At 39.2% G+C, this 18,572-nt stretch overlaps 1 protein-coding gene across 3 annotated transcripts in view; it reads right to left on the reverse strand.

Annotated features, from left to right (window-relative positions):
- Positions 1–18,352, reverse strand: part of HPGD (15-hydroxyprostaglandin dehydrogenase) — a 29,114-nt gene extending 10,762 nt beyond the window's left edge. The window contains exons 1-4 of one of the 3 annotated variants that reach the window (XM_065878609.1): positions 18,215–18,352; positions 17,819–17,942; positions 14,588–14,694; positions 6,656–6,752 (exon numbers count right to left, since the gene is read on the reverse strand). In XM_065878609.1, the coding sequence (XP_065734681.1) occupies positions 6,656–6,752; positions 14,588–14,694; positions 17,819–17,942; positions 18,215–18,307 (421 nt within the window). In that variant the 5' untranslated portion in view covers positions 18,308–18,352. The remainder of the gene's footprint in view (positions 1–6,655; positions 6,753–14,587; positions 14,695–17,818; positions 17,943–18,214) is intronic. The other 2 variants (XM_065878611.1, XM_065878610.1) reach the window with 2 other exon arrangements.
- Between the last annotated feature and the right edge of the window lie 220 nt (positions 18,353–18,572).

An 18,572-nucleotide genomic window follows, 5' to 3' on the forward strand; every position in this document is an offset into this window, starting at 1 on the left:
GAACAAATAAAGAAGGCATTTGGAAAAGTAAAATATCATTTCCCTTTCCACATTAGTTCCTCTATCTTTAATATTCTTTCTACCTGTATTTACAAAAGATAACTTTAATATCTACATTTCACAGGAGGTAAATCGCTCAAAAAGTTTTTGTGCAAAAAACTGAAATCTGCTCGGATGGCAGTTGTACTGAATCCTTAAACATATTTTCTTTTAAATGGATAGAAACTAGGTAAGATAGACTATACAGAAGTGCTAAAGAAATTCAACTTAGGAAAGGAAATTGAGAATCTAAGGATACTGATCTTTGCATGATAAAAACTTGAGTTCAGCAGCTGTGCTAAAAAGCAGGGGTCGAAATTCCTCACATTTTCCTTAAAATCAGAAAAGAAACGGTCTACCCATCTTTCTGTGGTTAACCAGCACTTCTCTAATAAGGGAAAAAAAGAGAACTGGTGAGAATCCGTTTATCTATGTTTGTGCAGAAAGTGGACCAAAGTAACTGGTGGACTTCCTTTTTAGATGCGTTTCCACACAGCAGAACACCTTATCTGATGCTGCTTTTTCTCCCCAGTCACATGCTTGCCGTTAACAAATTATGTCTTAAAGTATGACCTGACATAAAAAGTGGGATAAACTTCCACAGAACGACTACATCTTTCTACCTTCCAGAAAGGTAACCCCAGCAGCACTTTCCAGGGATTGTTAATTCTCAGAAAGTTGTCCCTAAGGTCCCATCACAATCCCCCTTCCTAAAAGTTCAGTTATCCCCTAGGCTGTGATCAGAGGAAACCAAGATGAGCTTTCTCAGCCACTCAGAGAATGTCCCTGTGCAAACTAGAGGCTGGTTCCTCAAAGTGTGGGTCAAGGATCAGCATCAGAATTGCGGGATCCACCCCAGACTTACTGAGTCAGAAGAATCTGCCTCTAAACAGAGCCCGCAGGTAATGTCTCTCATGTTGAATTCTAGAAGAATATTCATTTTCTTAATAGTCTTTATGGCTAGGAAACCCTACATCTTTTATCCATTCCTCAAAAGGCCAATTTATAAATATTTAGCCTTTCCTACTGATTCCTTTTAGTACGTGTCTTCTTAATAATTTTAAGCCATAAGACAGCAAAACGGACACCACGAAGACTTTCGCTGGTACCAAGCGAGGGAGGTGGCCCACGTACTCAGAGCCGTTGACATCTGACCAGTTAAGATCCAAATAATGCAGACTCAGCCATTGTACGATATACACTAAAACAGAGCAACATACAATTGCTTTTATTACTACTGCTAATCGTCACCACCTTTCCCACGTACGCAGCTTGTTTGAGATGAGTGGTTCCACTGTAAGTTGGAGATAATTAAACAGACTTCTATTGTAGGGATTTGTAAAAGTTCAATGTGATATCACAGAGCCAATAGTTTATCACAGTGCCTGGAACTTGGCACTTGCTAAATATGTTACTCCCTCTTCTTTAAAGCAAAAATAGTTGCAGAGGGTTGTACCACGTGATTACCTGAAATTTCTGGCCTGCTGTGACATTCCAGTCCAGCTGCTCTTCAGGTCATGTGAGTTCTAAAGCCTTGTACCTCTCATCGTGCTTCTGTTTCACCTATGCCACGCTGATACTGCCATGTTGACGAAACACTGACGTATAGCTCTTGGGGTAGAAACTTTGCCAGTTACTTTCATAGCCCCATTTCCCTTCTGTCCACGTTTAACACGTTTGGTTAACTTGAATGTGTTATTTAAAGTGGTAACTTGAGCTCTTCTACTGTAACACAAAGTAATTACATAGTTGTCGATACAACTTAGAGCTCAAGTGAGTATGTCACTGGGCTGGGTTTAAGACATGCTAAACAAGTTCTAAGATTTTCAGGTATTTTCTTGAGACTCTAATGTTTTCAATTCAGAGCAGATACAACCTTCGTGGTGTCACTCACCAAATGCTACTGAGTGACTTATTTTTGAGGCATAGCAAACACCAAGACCTCAGTAGCTGAGCAGGGTTGGTGGGCAGACTCTTTCTGTGATGACTACTCTTCCTTTCCCACTAAGTATAGAAGCAGCATACTCGACTCCTATGGGATGCCTCATGGGAGCAGAGCTGTTTATCTGCTTTAAACCAGACTTCACTCTTCTCTCTTGTTCAACTTTTTCTTGTTTGACAGTTAAGGATGGATGTGGTAAAATGAGTGCAGGTTTATATATTATATTTATAGACAAAAACTTGTACAGAAGAATCTATATGGTTAACAGAGGTTGGAACAACTTCCAGGGCTTCCAGGGACAAGCACACCCTTCCCTCAATACACCGAGGAATCACTCTCCCCCGTAACTACTCCTCTGTTTGTTAAACTTATTAATTGCATCTGATACTCGGTCTGCGTCAGCGGTTGTTACTCATTAACTTCTCTGCCGAAACCAGTGTGTCAACTTGAGGTTTTACTATGACACTAAATGATTCCACTGGATCTGTGCAAGAGATCACGGGATGGACTCTGGTTGGGTTGAATATTACCCACCATTCCTTCAACAGAGTGAGCAGTAGGGGGAAAAGAGGGAAAGTCTGTAAGGAAGGAATATTTGGAAAACACAGAGGAAGCAAGCATGAGAACTGTCTTCCTACAGATTTGTCAATTATACCTCATATAAGCTGAGGACTCAAAAAAAAAGAAAAAGAATTACTTCGACTCCAGTAACCCCTCAAAGATGTTTTTGGTCATCTGACCTCTGCCGACATGCTCCAACTTCAAGGGAACAAAATTGTTGATATTATTTCTGAGGAAAGTATGAGGATGTGAGACGTCTACATTTATCTTCTGCTACTATTACAAAATCCTGTATTTTTATCAAACTGATCTCATTATGGGAAGAACAGAAGCTCTTGGTGAGTGGATAAAATTCCAGACAATACATTTTAATTCTCTTTCTGAGATGAGGACACCTCAGTGACAAAGCCCAGGGTCAGAGGAGGGGTAGCAGGGGCTGTCTGGATTGGCCAGAGGCAACAAGGAAATGGTGTAGATGCCACAAGTATGGAGGACGGGCATTATGAAGGTACCCAATCAAGTATAATGGACAGAGACGAACTACTGAACCACGATCAACAGAGTTACCCTGCCTGTTGGGAGAAATATCAGAGGGAGAACCACTTTGCTTTTTTTGTTTGTTTGTTTCTTTGTTTTTTTAAAAAGTAACTTTATTGGAGTATAATTGCTTTACAATGTTGTGTTAGTTTTTGCTGTATAACAAAGTGAATCAGCTATAAGTATACATATATCCCCATATCCCCTCCCTCCTGCGTCTCCTCCCACCCTCCCTATCCCACCCCTCTAGGTGGTCACAAAGCACTGAGCTGATCTCCCTGTGCTATGCGACTGCTTCCCACTAGCCATGCATTTTGCATTTGGTAGTGTATTTGTGTCAGTACTACTCCACTTTAGACTGTTCTGCTATTCACTAGACTGTAAGAGTGTCAGAAAGGTAATTCAAAGCCAAAGTGGTCTCCTCATTGAATTTATATCCATTCATTGTTTTATCTGCACGATTAGAGAAGGATCCACACAGGGTTCCCAGTACTGGCTCTGAGATAGGTTAAGAGGAAAATTCACACCCAGGATGGGTACTGTGACAAAGCAAGCTCTTAGCCAAGAAAGCCAAGTGGACATCTAATTGTAATCCCTAAATTACTCTTCTCTATGGCATGTTTTGACTTGTGATGTTGGTAAGCTCCCCAGATGGTTCCAGGGCTTTACTCTGTGTGTGTCAAATGGGGCAATAGCTTAAGCTTTCGCTGAAGGTTTAATAAATAGTCCTGAGATTCAAGTAGTGCCCAGGAGGCCTGAAGATACTAGCACATCGCATTGGCTTAATCAAGTTACAGGAATTCAGTTTCTCTTTCTTCATAATTAGGCTAAGATAGACACAGAAAGAGACAGAGACGGACAGATTCATAGATAGAAGAGAGAGAAAATCAAGTGGTTAAGAGTAGGGGATCGCGTATCAGGCTGCTAGCATGAGAACTGCAGCTCCCCCGCTTCCCTGCATGTAAGCTTGTGCAAGAAACCTACACTACCCAGGCTAGGTTCCCTTATCTGCAAGATGAAGGTTATAGAATCTACTTCACTGTGGTGTTGAGAGTATTAAATGAGAGAACACATACGCAGTGTTTAAAAGAGTATCATGCAAACAGTGAGCGCTCAGTGAAAGCTAATTGTTACTATATATTTAAATATTTTTATTGGATAAAAGGCAGTACTACCCTGCATTTCTCTATTCATGCTCTTTGGGGCAAGTAAGCCTCTTTCAGTACAGAGGCTCTCCCAGAGAGTACTATATTGATTCAACCCCGAGGCCTTCTCTCTTTCCTGAGATTGAAACCAGTGCCTCCAGTGATACAAGGTCAAGAGTCTCTGATGTTCATGGTTCTCCAGTGTCACTAGCCCCCTTAACTTTAAGAGAGAATTCATGGAATTATGTCTTAATCACCACCCTAGGTTCTTTTGTACATTTATATTTGTATTAACCTATTAAATATTTCTTCTTAATTCTCCAATCATTTATATATTTTTCTTATGATTTCATTTCAAAATAGTGTAGATTTAGCCGTGACAATTTGCCTTTTGGGTTCCAGCCTCTGAGAATCCAAACTTTAGCCCTCTCTGGGGCTGAATATCTCTTTTAAGTATTGCCCATGCTTTCATCTTTTATTGTACTCTTGGACTTGAAATGTTATAATTTATAAGTAGATGACATGTTAGGAAAAATAACCAGATTACCCTGAACCATTTATAGAACCAGGGCTATAATAACTCTAGGGATGGCATTTTTGTCTTGAAGCAACTCAAAATGAGATGCGGGTTTATTTTTGAGAACTTCTGAAGAGGGAGATGTCTAAGTTTCCGCTCGTGCTAAGTTCACAGTGGTTTAAAGACCATCTGACAATGATTCCTGGAGGAATGAGAAAAACGCTGAGCCTCAGACACTAGTGTGGTCACCTGACTCCCCCAGTGCTACTGCAGCCAGGAGGTGGAGGACAGGATGGGGGGTGGGGGGCAAGGAACACCGATTCTGCAATTACCACAATAACTGAAACCAACCCAATGACTGAAGAAAGTCTCACTGTTTTTTGGACACGAATAGTTTAGACTTGCTGTCAATATTGGTCAGTGTTCTAAAATTTCATGATTTCACTTTAACTATTCAAGACCCATTAATGATTTTTTCCTAGAATTTTCAAAGTAAAGTCTTTCTGCTCCAAAAGTTCCTGCCAAAGGTTTATAGCTAATACGGAGTAAGACGACATCAGCTGATCGTAAATCACACTGCCCTGAATAAAACACATTTTGGATTGCCCTTTGTGGCAAGGATGATCAGCTCTCCTCTGACATCCACCTTTAGACACACAGCTAGACTACATTTCCCAGACTCCCTGTTGTCAGGTGAGCCATGAGGTCAAAGCCTATAGGAATGTGAACAGAGTGAGGTTTGCCATTGCAGGGCTGGGATTTAGAAGAGGAACCACACCTCCTCAGGGTTCTCTTGCTCTTTCTGTAGGAGAGAAAGGAGTCCCCCAGTGCCAGCGTAACCCTGGAAGCTCCACGCTGAAGAGCTTCTGCCAGCCTGGTTTCCCAAAAGACTGCGTACAGAAGAGATTCCCTTGCCCTGGGCGGATATATGAGTGAGGAATAAGCTTACGCTATGTTTAAACCATTACACCTTTGGGTCTATTTATTATTGCAGTTTAGCACTGAAGGGAGGTGGAATATGCCACCCCAAAGTATGTCACATGGGCATAAGGGTGAATTTGAGCTAAAGGCACTTGTAAAACAGCAGATGCAAAGGAGCACTTTAATCTCCCTTTTCTTCCTGAAAGCAGGACACAGAATCCCATGTAAAAGATGCTGTCCCGGTACCAGGAGAAAAGAAACCTTATCGCTGGAGATAGGAGTCAAGGCCAAGAGACATCTGTACAGACGTTGTTAAAATAACTTTATCTTTCTTTAGTCTCCCCATATATTTTAGTTACTTTCCCCCAGTTGCCTTGCTTTGTTCAACCTAGTTTATAAACAGCGAGGCCTTGCCATTTCTTTGGGTCTTCATTTTCCTGTGGGGACTCTCATGGACGTGTGAAAACCTGTACGCTTTGCCCTTGTTGATCCATCTTATGTCAATTTCATTCTCAGGCTGGGCCAGAGAGGCTGAGAAAGTAGAGATCAAGTCTGGCTTCCCCTACAGTTTATCCCAACTAACTATATATGCCATATTTTAAAATGAGGCATGCTTACTAAAATCACACAGGACTAGAGATACCTTAACTTTGTTTTAGTCCTTTTTAGTCTATCAAAGGTGCTTTTACATGTTTTCCTGCTTAGGAATCTCACAGTAACCTTTGACAAATAGCAACTCTAGGAAAATATCTATACATTTTTTTAAAATAGTACTGCAGAAAGAGAAAGTCACAATTTAAGATAATAGGAATAAACTTAGAGTTTGAACTTCTGATATCATATAACAGAAAATTCCATAGAACCAGTAAAAAAAAAAAAGTAAACCAAGTTTCAATTTCAAACCTGAGTTGATAATAAATACACTTTGAAAAGTTACTTTTGTGGTCCCAATTACCAGTAAGAAATCATTATTAACATGATAATTGTCCTTACCTGCTAAAGAGGACATATTAATAATGATGCCACCTTCACCTCCATTTTGCTTGCTCATGTAATCCAAACCCAGGTAGGTTCCACTGATGACAGAAACCTAGTCCAGGGGCAGAAATGGGAAAAGCAACAGAGCTATTATACTCTGTTAAAGAGTATAGCTCTGATAAATAGCTATTATACTTTATCATACTTTATCATATGGTCACACACCACAGTTTTTATTGCTATCCCAGACACCGAGGGAGACTCCTGCATATGTTATCAATGAAAGGTTTTGAAGTGGCTGTGTTTTTTTCAAACGCACTGACTGGATTCTCTTTTATTTGCCTAAACTTGTAGAGCTCATCACATCTCTGCAAAACTTCACTTAGTTGCCTGATCTGAGATTTTATGATAAAGGTTATATTCCAAGTGTCTTGTTACTTTCACTAATCCTCAGCATCTTCAAGAATTCTGTACATTCTTTTTCTTTTCTAAATACTGGATACAAAATGTATTCACCCTTCTTAGCACATGGTTCTCTTGTCCAACTATTCTACATCCATCTGCTCTGTTTCATTCTCTTGGATCTTGGAATATGTAATAGTGGATACCCTTGATTTCCTACACAGTTTTGATTTCCTTCTTCTATTTTGCATTCGTGTCTACTTCTTCTGCATGTAATACAGAGGAAGGTGATCTCCCCTGTTTTAGTGCAGAGAGTGATTAATCTATTTCAATCACAGAAATCCCATTCCCCTTGCCCGTGCCTGGTTTAGGAGCCAAATGTGACCATTTCTGGCGAGACCTGAGAAGCAGTCCGCTGGAGGTGGAGTCTGGGCTGGGGAGGGTGATGGCAGAGGACTCTGCGGAGAAAATTGTCATCGCTCTTAAGAAAACCAGGAAGAAATGATTGCGTTACTCCTTTCTCATTGCTTCATATGGGGGCGATGGCTGCAATGAAGTTATATTGATAGCATCTTTAAGAGGAAACCACCATGATGGCTGGCAGACGGGAATGAGATCTGGGAGCTGCAGCGTCAAGCCATCCTGAACTCTGTGTCGTATGAGATCACATAGCCGTTGTACCCAGTTTGAGCAAAAGGGATTTCTGTTCCTTGGACATATGGTCTTCAGTAATGAAATCACTTAATTTTGTTCATCACTCCTGCAGCTGTCCTTTCGAAAGCTTACTCTGCTTTGCTACTCACATCCAGGTATAGGCACCTTTTCGGTTTTATCCTAACATTTAAGAATTAACCACTGTCAAAATCAACTTGTGACATGAAACGTATTTGAAACCTTGCATTCCCTTTTAGATTTAAGAACTCCTCTCCCTTCCAACTCAGACTTTTGAAAGGTGAAATTTTGCTTTTGACATCTTAATTCCTATGTCTCTCATTCTTTATAGCACTGCAAAGAAAATGATACAACAGATAATGAGATAATGAGTCTGAACCTGAGGGTATATATTGGTGGTTACCTTCTTCTTATTTTAAAAAGTCCTTTTGGAGTCTTTTTGACAAGGATCCAGAGTTGCCTCTCTACCTAACAGTAGTTCTAGCACAAAAAAAAGTAAGCTGAAGATTCTATTCACTTAAGCCATGCATCAGTTTGATATTAAGTAGGCTTAGGGAGAATGAGTAAAACCTGCACATGATTCCCTTTAAAAAGGAAAAACAAAACATTAATGGCTTATATAAGAAGGAAAAGAATGTAGATGGCTGAAATTACTGAAGTCAGTTAGATTCTGTGTGTTTCTGCCCAAGTCTCCAGCATGTCTGAACAGAATTTCTGTTTATGTGTATTGGCGCTACGCTTTTATTCTCAGGTATTTACAGCTTTGCTGACACCTGCTTTTGTGTTTTCAACATCTACAAGATGCAGCCAGATAGAAAATTTGGGAATGTTTTTAATTTTTTTTAAAAGCCAGGTTTATTTCCTGGTTTTTGATGGAGAAGGCAAAGGATTATCTTGCCATCCATTATCAGGTTAAGAACTGAGTAACTTTTCAAATAAAAGGCTTCTTAGGATAAACCTGCAAGACAAAGCCTAAGGTTTTAGCTGTACATATAAGAAATTTTCACCTCTTTTCCTTTACTTTGACAACCTCTTCCATATCCCAGATCATATATTAATGGAATTGTTAGAAAAACACAGAATAAAAATGTTTCCTAAATATATTTGTGGCCTTTTGGCAACGTTTATACATTGTATAGATTGGGCCATTGTAATATCCAGGGAAAAAAAGAAAACAAAAATTACAGATATGTTCTCGCTACAGATACAAAAAAAAAGCTGGAATCTATAGCATTATTTTAGTCCATTTTGTAAAGGTATTAAAATTTTGTATTTGACTCTCAAACAAAAAAAGAGGAAAATCCAAAGTCTACTTTTACTTAGTGAGGATAAATGAAAATTCAGTTATTGACAAAGTGATATAATTAACACATGCTTACTCAACATTTTTAGTTACGAAGAGACAGTTTTTATATGTAATACTGAAATTGTATAGTATTCCAAATGTTAACATACTTTTTTTTTTTTAACAAGTTAAAGCATTCTATAACTTAAAACCACTCTCATAAATTCCTCTATCCTGGAAATAATTCTCTAGTAATACAGATAAATGGATAAATGAACGTGTTTAACTCCTCTTATTAGGCATAATTTCTTCCTATTATACACACATATATGTATATATGCTTCTATAACATTTGTGTGTATGTGTGTGCGTGTGTGTGTGTATCCACTACGGAATTTTCCTAATCTGTCATTTCCTTTATTTAATTTCCCTCCAGTCTGCAGTTGCTTTTAGTTTATTTATGGTTCTTGTGCTACACTGTAATTAAAGCAATTTTTTAAAAGATTCTGTCATCTAAATCATGAAACTCTGCCTTTCAGGTTTCTTGTTTTTTTCTCCAGCCAGTTCTCAAGGGATACTAATATAGATGATCATTTTTTTCCTGAAACCTTTTCTCATCTTTTATTCTTCCATGTTCAGTCTTGTAAAATTTCTGCGTATTTAGGGGGTAGATATGATTGTCTTCCCCCTCGCAGAAGCTACTTAGAAAATTTAGCAAGCTTTCCCTAACTATAACATTTCAATGGGATCTTTAGATATGGCAGAGTAGCAGTAACAGAAAGTAGTTACTAATTTAAGGTGTAATCAACACCCCTGGGAGCCAAGAAAAAGGAGTACACTTGACAACACTGTTTCTGTCCATTTCCTCAACTCTTCATTAGAGACAGTATAGAGCAGAGGGACCCACCTCGTTTAGAAATGAGATAGTGCGAATGAAGAAAATGTAGGTTTTTAGTCTCTGGACGAGAAATGCAATTTTTTGAGTGACTGCTATGTAGTAGCACCGTGCTGGATGCTTCATACAAATTATGGTTTATTGACACTTAACCAACCTTAGAGGTAAGAGGATTACCTTCATCCTTTCACAAACTGGGAAATTCAAGATCAGAGACATGAAATAAAAGTTCATGAATTTTAAATTCAGGTCTGAAGCAAATCTTTTTTAAAATCCCCAACAATAGCCATCTATTTTGTTTAATTTTTATTTGAATATACTAAAGGCGTCAATATAAGTTAGTCATATGTCCAAATTAGGTTGGAAGTCCCATCTGAGTGGGAATGAATTATTTAGGTTTATTAAAGCTTCAAAAAGTAAAATAAATACATTACCAAATGGCCTTATCAATATTCAGAGTTAAGTCTACCTCTGCCCAATGGCCAGACCAACCTTTGAGAGTTATACAAAGACTCATTCTTTCCTGAACATTCCCTGTGAGCCTGAGCAGCTATAAATAAGGCAGCTGTGGCTGACGCACAGAGGAGCCTAGTGGAAACAAAAGACTGGGAAGAGGTTTACTGTATCTCTTGTGTGGGAAGAGCAGTGGGAGCTGCTGGCTGAAGAACAAAGAAAGGGCAAGTTTGCTAAGGAGTAAAAGTGGAAGGACATATATACTGTTTGTCGTACACTGTTTGCAACACTGATGCGTTAGGAAACCATCCAAACATTGTACTGAAACACAAAAATGAATATCCACGTATGCAAAATATCATAGAATAGCAGTTTATTTTTCTAATACACTTTAATTGAACATCTGTGTATGCAAATCGACAATTTTCTGCCTTCAGAGAACTTACAGTAGAGTAGCATAAGTTATACATGTATAGAAATAATTCTAATAAAATTTAAAAACTGACATGCCTTATAAGGATGGTATAAACTATGCTGTATAAAATTTCAGAAGAGGGAAAGATAAATGGTGAGGTCCTTTAAGCCGTTACTCTCTGACATGGACAAGAACATGGAAAAATATGCAAAAGACCACACAGGGAATTGTACAAGGAGGTAAATTACATCCAGAGCAGAGTTGAAGAAAATTATTATACAAACCACACACAAATATTTGCATTATACTAACAGAGATAATCAAGTTATAAGGATAATGATTGGTCAGACTCTAATCTACTTTTGCAATGGGTGTTGTAAGTAGGAGGGGAAGTAATTTGTTTTTAAGTTATATATGGGTAACAAAGGTTATAGCTTGTTCTTTTTATGTAATATTAAATAAATGTCATCAGTCCCTGGAGTTAAGCTAAGGAGTGGCCTTTGTCAGCAGAGTTCAAAGAAAAATAAAGGCCAGCTCCAGGAGGGTGAGTTGTAACCAAACAGGGCGAATAAAATTCCCGTCTTGCAGAATTTTCTATTTGCAGATAATGCAGGAACTTTCCACATTGGAGCAGGTGTTTATTCACCTGTATATTTATTATATTAAAGCAAACATGCCCTGTCTGCTGGATGAAGATAGATAATTCGAATCCTATTACCTCTGAGACAATCTCTTCACTATTTTCATGTTTCATTATATTAACTCTAATCACTGCACATGTTTTCTGACAGCTGATTTCTCAGAAGAAAGGCACAGTAGGTGCCCATTATGAATGCACTGAATATAGGAACTTTATACCCTAGGGACCTCTATCTATAAAATATCTGTAGTTTTACTGATGAAACTACAAATAGTAGTGATGTTCTAGGGAGAGAGCTGCTGTGTGATTTGTGCTTTTTCATTAGCATAGCTTGATTAAAAAAGAAGTCTTGTCACTTTATGTGGTTTTGGAGAGAGGCATAAGTTTATAAAAACATGTTTTTAAAAATTCCTGCAGTTTCCAATTGGTTGCATATTCCAAAAAAAATTATTTCAAATCTGGCAACCAAAGGATGTAATGAAGTATGGTTCATAAGTCAGGGATAACCACCAAAGACTGTGTATAAAACGTATGGTTTTCTTACCAGCTGAAGAAAATTAAAGTGATCCAATGGAATTTAAGATAAGAATGGAAAAAGAACATAAACAAAGAAAATTTAGTGAACATAAAGTATGAACTAAAGTGGAAGGAATAAGTCCTAATAGAAGAGTAAAAATAAATATGAGTGACCTAAATTCACAAATATAAAAAGCATTTGTTTCTAGATGTGATTTGAAAACTAAGATCTCACATTATACTGTTAGCAAGACACAAAATTCACATAAAAGGTTACTTTCATTTTCAAAATAAAGAAATAGAAAAAGATACGCCTAGGTAAATGTGAATCAAAAGAAAACATAAGGTACCGATATTATTTCTGGAAATATAAAACAAATCAAAAATCACAGGTTGCAAGTGGGGCTACAACTTTAAAAAATCAAAGATCAGTAAATTATAATCACCAGCCATTTATGTAGCATTCACACTGACAGAATGACTGAAAGAGGTAGGCAAGTTGACGTTTGTCATTTGAGATATGACTACATGCTATTCAGAAACGGACAGATCAAGGAGATAGAAGTAAGCAAAGGAATAGCTGACAGCCAAACCAAATAGAAATATTTTAAGAAAAGAAAATTAGGGCTTCCCTGGTGGCGCAGCGGTTGAGCGTCTGCCTGCCAATGCAGGGCACACGGGTTCGAGCCCTGGTCTGGGGGGATCCCACGTGCCGTGGAGCAGCTGGGCCCGTGGGCCACAACTACTGAGCCTGCGCGTCTGGAGCCTGTGCTCCGCAGCGAGAGAGGCCGCAGCGGTGAGAGGCCTGCACACCGCGATGAAGAGTGGCCCCCGCTTGCCACAACTGGAGAGGGCCCTCGCGCAGAGACGAAGACCCAACACAGCAAAAATTAATTAATTAATAAACTCCTACCCCCAACATCTTCTTTAAAAAAAAAAAAGAAAATTATAAGCTCTTATCATTTATAACAGAGAGACACAAATATAAAATTAAATTAGGTATTAACTAAGCAAATTCAATGGTATCTTAGACATGGATATACCATGACAAAGTAAGATTTAGCCAAGAGATGTAAGTATGGTTCACAGTATGAAAATGTTTCGTTTTATTTCACTACATTATTAGTCTAAAGTAGAAGAAAATCATAGAATTAACTCAGGAACAGCAGTTGTCATGTCTCTAAACACACACACACACACACACACACATACACACACATACACACACACACACACACACACACACTACACCAGAAAGATTTTGAGGGACACTTGACAAATAGGTTTTAAAGTTATTTTGAACTATAATGATATCCAGGAACACTTGACACAAATTTTAGAAAGAACTGGAAGGAGAGTGTTTGTACTTTAAAATAGTACCTTTTGTTCTGGGTCAAAGGACTTTAGGCATCTGTCAAGCTTGTACCTTATCAAAGTGGTACTCACAGATTCAGCTTTCTTGTGAGTTAGGGTAATTCTCATTACTCCTATCAAGTTATTACAGTTAAGTCATTACTCATGAGAATGTCAATTCAAGTCAAACATTTATTGACAAAGCACTATCTTCAAGATACTGTGTTGATTACTGAGAGAAGAACAAAGAAAAACATCACATGGTTCCTGTTTTTAAGGAGTTGGATGTGGTGAAGTAGGGACCACTCCCTGTGCATTTATACACACACAGCTGCCCCTCTGTACTTTACATGTGCCTGCTTTGCGAGACTAGTAAGAAAGACCTTACCAAAAACAGGGTGACCCCCATGCCCCGCCCAGTTCTGACATTTGGCTTCAGCTAAAGTTTGTTACTAAACCCCAATATCTTATGTCAAGTCTGTTTATAAAATAAGATAATCAGCAAGCTTATGATACAATGAATAAGACAAATTTTATTTCCTTATTCTACATGTTTACAATTCAAGGAAGAGCTAAATAATCATCAAACATTGTGGGAATTACACACACTCATGCACACACACACACCGGCATTCAGGATAAAAATCTTAATAATTACAGAGTCCAGCGGTCACTTTAGCCTTGTTGTCTGTTATAGTCCTGGAATTAAGATTTATTTTTTAAGTACATAAATTAAGCCAGGGGTTAGAAATTTTTTTTTCTATAAAGAGTCAGATGGTAAACATTTCAGGCATTGCACATCATAGGGCCTCTGTCACAATTATTTGATTCTACCACGGTAGCATGAAAGTAGCCAGAGATAACATGTAAATAAACGACCTTGGCTGTGTTCCAATGAAACTTTATAGACACTGAAATTTCAATTTTGTATATTCATATATTTCTTGTTTTTCTTCTTTTTCTTATTTTTTCAACTGTTAAAACATGTAAAGCCCATTTTTAGCTTGCAGGTCACAAAAACAGGTGGCAGGCTCATTTGGCCTGAGGGCCGTAGTTTGCCAACTCTTAAGTTATACAGTAAACGATGTTTTTTTCTGATATCTCCTTTTAATATTTTAAGACAGATTTATTTTCATAATTGAAAACCTCAAATGTCTTCCTATTTGTAAAAGGAAATGTTTTTTTCCCCAGCTTTTTATAACTTCCCTTTTTCTACATTGTAGGTCATTGTATTGTTTCCATGAAAAAATCCTTTTTTCCTTTTAAAGCATTTTGTTAAGTAATTGTAGACCATGAACATGGCTAAGACGGCTTACCAAATTAATTTGCAGAGTTTTTTCCCAGTTTTTCTCATTATTCACTCCAGCATTATTCACCAAAATGTCCAGTTTTCCAAAGTGGTCTACAACTTTCCTAAAAGTATCTAATAAGAAAAAAAGAAAAAAGACATCATAGATACGTTCTTATTTTGCACAGACACATTTATGACAGTCTGTGCCCTGAAATGAGGTTTTAATTCATCCACGCTTCTCGTGAAGGTTACACTCTTAGACGGTGACTTCCTGCCTTGCTTCTCAAGTGTGGTTTGTGAGCCAGCAGCATCAATCAGTATTACCTGGGAACCTGCTAGAAATGCAGAATCTGCGGCCACCACAGACCTATGGAATCAGAATCTTAACCGTAATAAGATCCACAGATGATTTGTATGCACATTAAAGTTCTGTAAGCAGTATCAGTGGTGTAAATTTTAGAGAACTGAGCACCCTATGCTAAGAGCTCTTAGAAGTCAGTCTGGGCAGCCAGCATCTCTGTCCCTAAGAAGTTACGGAAGCTCTGTGGCTTAGACTATGACAAGCATCCCTTTAAAAATAAGCCATATTTTCTTCATAAAGTGTCATATTAAACAGTTACATATCCAGATCCATTATGATCATTTCAGTGCATTTGGATATCCTAGTAAGTCTGTTTTTCATTCAGATGGTTTTATTTGATTATTGTAACTTCGATGTTTGCCTTTTCTTTTTCTATTTTGACAGCTTTGTATTGCAAGTTTGTATAACAACTGTGTTCAACTAAGGTCAAGTCTGCATAGATTCTGAGGTTTGAAGGTCCCTCATTACGTTGTCCAACCACATTTCCAGTCCTTGCCAACCCTCCTTGACCAGTTAAAATTAGGCTTTACCCCTTGGTATTGAGAAACATTATTTCTCAAAGTAGCCTTTTACATAGTTCTATTGTTTCCCTGGGCCTTTTACCACTGGTTCTAGTTCTATTACTTGAAACTATAGATAACAATTGTGATTATTCTTCCAAATGATAGAAATGTGTTCTCGGGTCTTGGGTCCAACATGAGTTCCTTGAAAAAAATAGATCCGCACAAACTTTATACTGATTGAAATAAAATTAAAGAATTATTAACAACCACCAAACATATTGAAGACGGCATGGACTAATTTGCCAAATGGATAAATTACTATGCAAGTTAGCTGCCAAAAATATTGCCAAGACTTTCTAATATGTACCCTTTACAGTACCTTTTACTGTACTGGAATGGAAAACAACAAAATATATAAAAACTGTTCATTTTTTCAAAGAATCTTTAAAATGCTTCTTAAGATCTCAAATTGATTCCAGAAAGGGTCCTCCAGTAGAAAAGATCTAAGGAATATTATTATTGTTAATTTTTGCATTTTCATCTTAAATATATTCTACTCTTCAGAACTCCACATCCACCTTACAGGAAATTAGGTTGTCAAATATGGACGTCTGCTTGCTTCTTTACTTTTCTTTCCTCTTTCGGTGTCCACTGTATTCCTTATACTCTGCCCTTACTGGTGTATAACACACCAAATTATACATCGGTGTATTCTTCTTTATAACACACCACTGAATTTTGGGCTCAAGCAACTTACAGTCTATTAGTAACTCTTGCTGACATTTATATGCTGTGGTACTCTTTGTAATTTGCCTAAACTCTTCAGGTTGCATTTTTCATCTGTAAGTCATCTCCAAGAACTTTTTCACCTCTGTATTTTTATGATTTCAATGAAGTCTCTTTGGCCACATGTCTAAGCAGTTTTAAAAGTTGTAGGCAGCATTAAATCCTGACACTGGAAGAGCCAATGCCATGTTTTCCTAAACTGCAAATAAACGCTGATGTCCAGACAACATGTGGATTTCTCACGACCAACATGCCTTCTGCTGGTCACTCATTATGTGTCTGGTTTCCTCCTTCACAATCACTTATCCTTAAGGAATGTGTTTACAGTCAAGGTACTAATTTTAAATCCTGGGAAGCAAAACAATTAAGGTTAAATGTCACGTGTGAAACTACATAAATTCAGACAGAAATAGCTTTCAGATGATCTATAGGGAATCTGTTCCCTATTCCATCAGCACAGCTGTTGGGATTTGACACGACTTTATCCCTGATGAAAACTATCCTGTGCAATCAGCAAAACTTTATCCTCCAGCAACTAGCACTATGTTTACAGGTCTCTTCTACTCGTGCTTGTAATCCATGTTATAGGTCTTTATAACATTTTCGGATTTTAATTATATAATTTCCTTCAAAACAGTTTCCCTGAACAGCAGTTGGTTTCCTTCTAACATAGAGCTCCATTTTCACTCTCTCACAGAACAGCCCAACATTTTCGAAAAAACACATCCACGTTAAGAACAGAAGTACCAGAGTGACTTTTATGAAGATATTTTTGGTCCCTTGACTAAAGACGTGCCTAATAATTTACTTAGTCTTTCAAAAAAACTTTGTGAAATACAAATATTTTATTTTCCCCCAGAAAAACATGTATGTTTTTCATATAGATCTGTTGGGCTTCTATATGACCAAATCTGTTAATTGTCTACACCAATTGGGTCCCTGATATTTCACAACTAGATTGGTCTATTTTAAGTGAGTAGACGGAAACAGGAAAGCATTGAGGAAAGTCTGGTAGAAACTTTTCTTCTGCAATTCTAAGACTACAGCACAGCTATTATTGTTTTTAAAATATCATTTCATAGGGGAAACACCAGAGAGAGCATGTGGTTAAAAGTATCCAGTACGTCTGTGATGACAACCCTTGACCTTTCATTCTAGTACGTTCCAAAGGGAAACACTGCCACATTTGATTGTCATTGGACTCTGTGTCTTCCAGCTTTCTGGGAGAAGTTGTTTGCCATACTCGCCTAGCCTACGTTGTCTTTCCCAGTTCCATCTGCAAGTTCAATCATTTAATAATTACTGTAGCAGCACCGTCTTGGAATACACCAAGGAATCTTGATTACATTCTGTGCGGCCAAAGGACTAAAATAAAAGGATTTCTCAAGCATGCTTGGCTTTTCTTGCTCCTTAGCTTTTAGGGCTACTGAGACATCAGAGGAAACGTAACAGTCCCAGCTATCTCTTGCAGCTCAGAGGTAGCTGCTCTCCAGGAGATAGCCGGCCGCCCGCCCGCCCCAGGCTGGATCTCTGGCCGGGGGTTGCCTTCTTGTTGCTGCTTACTCAAGGTACGCTCTGCGTGGATGGATGGATTCCCCGCCCTTACCTCTTAGTTGTTCCTGATCGGCCACATCGCACTGGATGAAGAGAGTCTTCTGAGGTTCAAACTGCTCATCCAGGGCAGCTTTACACTTTAAACCTGCTTCACGATTCCAATCGACAAGCGCTACCTACAGACAAGAGGAGAGGAATCGAGATCCTGCGCGGCTCTTGAAATAGACCAACAATAAAGAGACCACAGGACGCTCCTCTTTTGGACCTGAGATGGGGCAGTTTACAGTTCGGGATCTCTCCCGGAGCGTTCGAGGTCCGCTCGAGCGCGCCAGCCTGGGCAGCTCTGGAGACTGCACGGCGGGCACCGGGGGCTCAGCCTCGGTCGCTCCTCCCATCCCCCGGGGCCCCGGGCCGACGAGGTTCGCGCCGTGCGCCCTGCCTCGCTTACCTTGGCGCCCTTGAGCAGCAGCGCCTCGGCGGAGGCTCGGCCGATGCCCTGGGCTGCGCCGGTCACCAGCGCCACTTTGCCGTTCACGTGCATGTCGCCGCCTGCGCGCGGTGGGCGAGCTCGGCGTCTCCGCGCGGCCGCGGCTTTTAAGGACCCTGCGCGCTCGCGTGCTGCCCGTCCGCGTTCTCCTGCCAGTGGGCGGGGATGAAGCTGTCAAGCAGCGCCGGGCACCCACGATTGTGTCACCTGGCCCTGAGCGCTCCGGCTCCGCGATCTTTGTCTTCCTGACTCGCAGCCAAGCCCAGATCAGAGCCTCCCCTCTGCCTGTGGCTGCCTGACTGGCGGTGGGAGGCACCAA

Source organism: Phocoena phocoena, chromosome 6 (assembly GCF_963924675.1).
Source record: "Phocoena phocoena chromosome 6, mPhoPho1.1, whole genome shotgun sequence".
NCBI classification, from domain to species: Eukaryota; Metazoa; Chordata; class Mammalia; order Artiodactyla; family Phocoenidae; genus Phocoena; species Phocoena phocoena.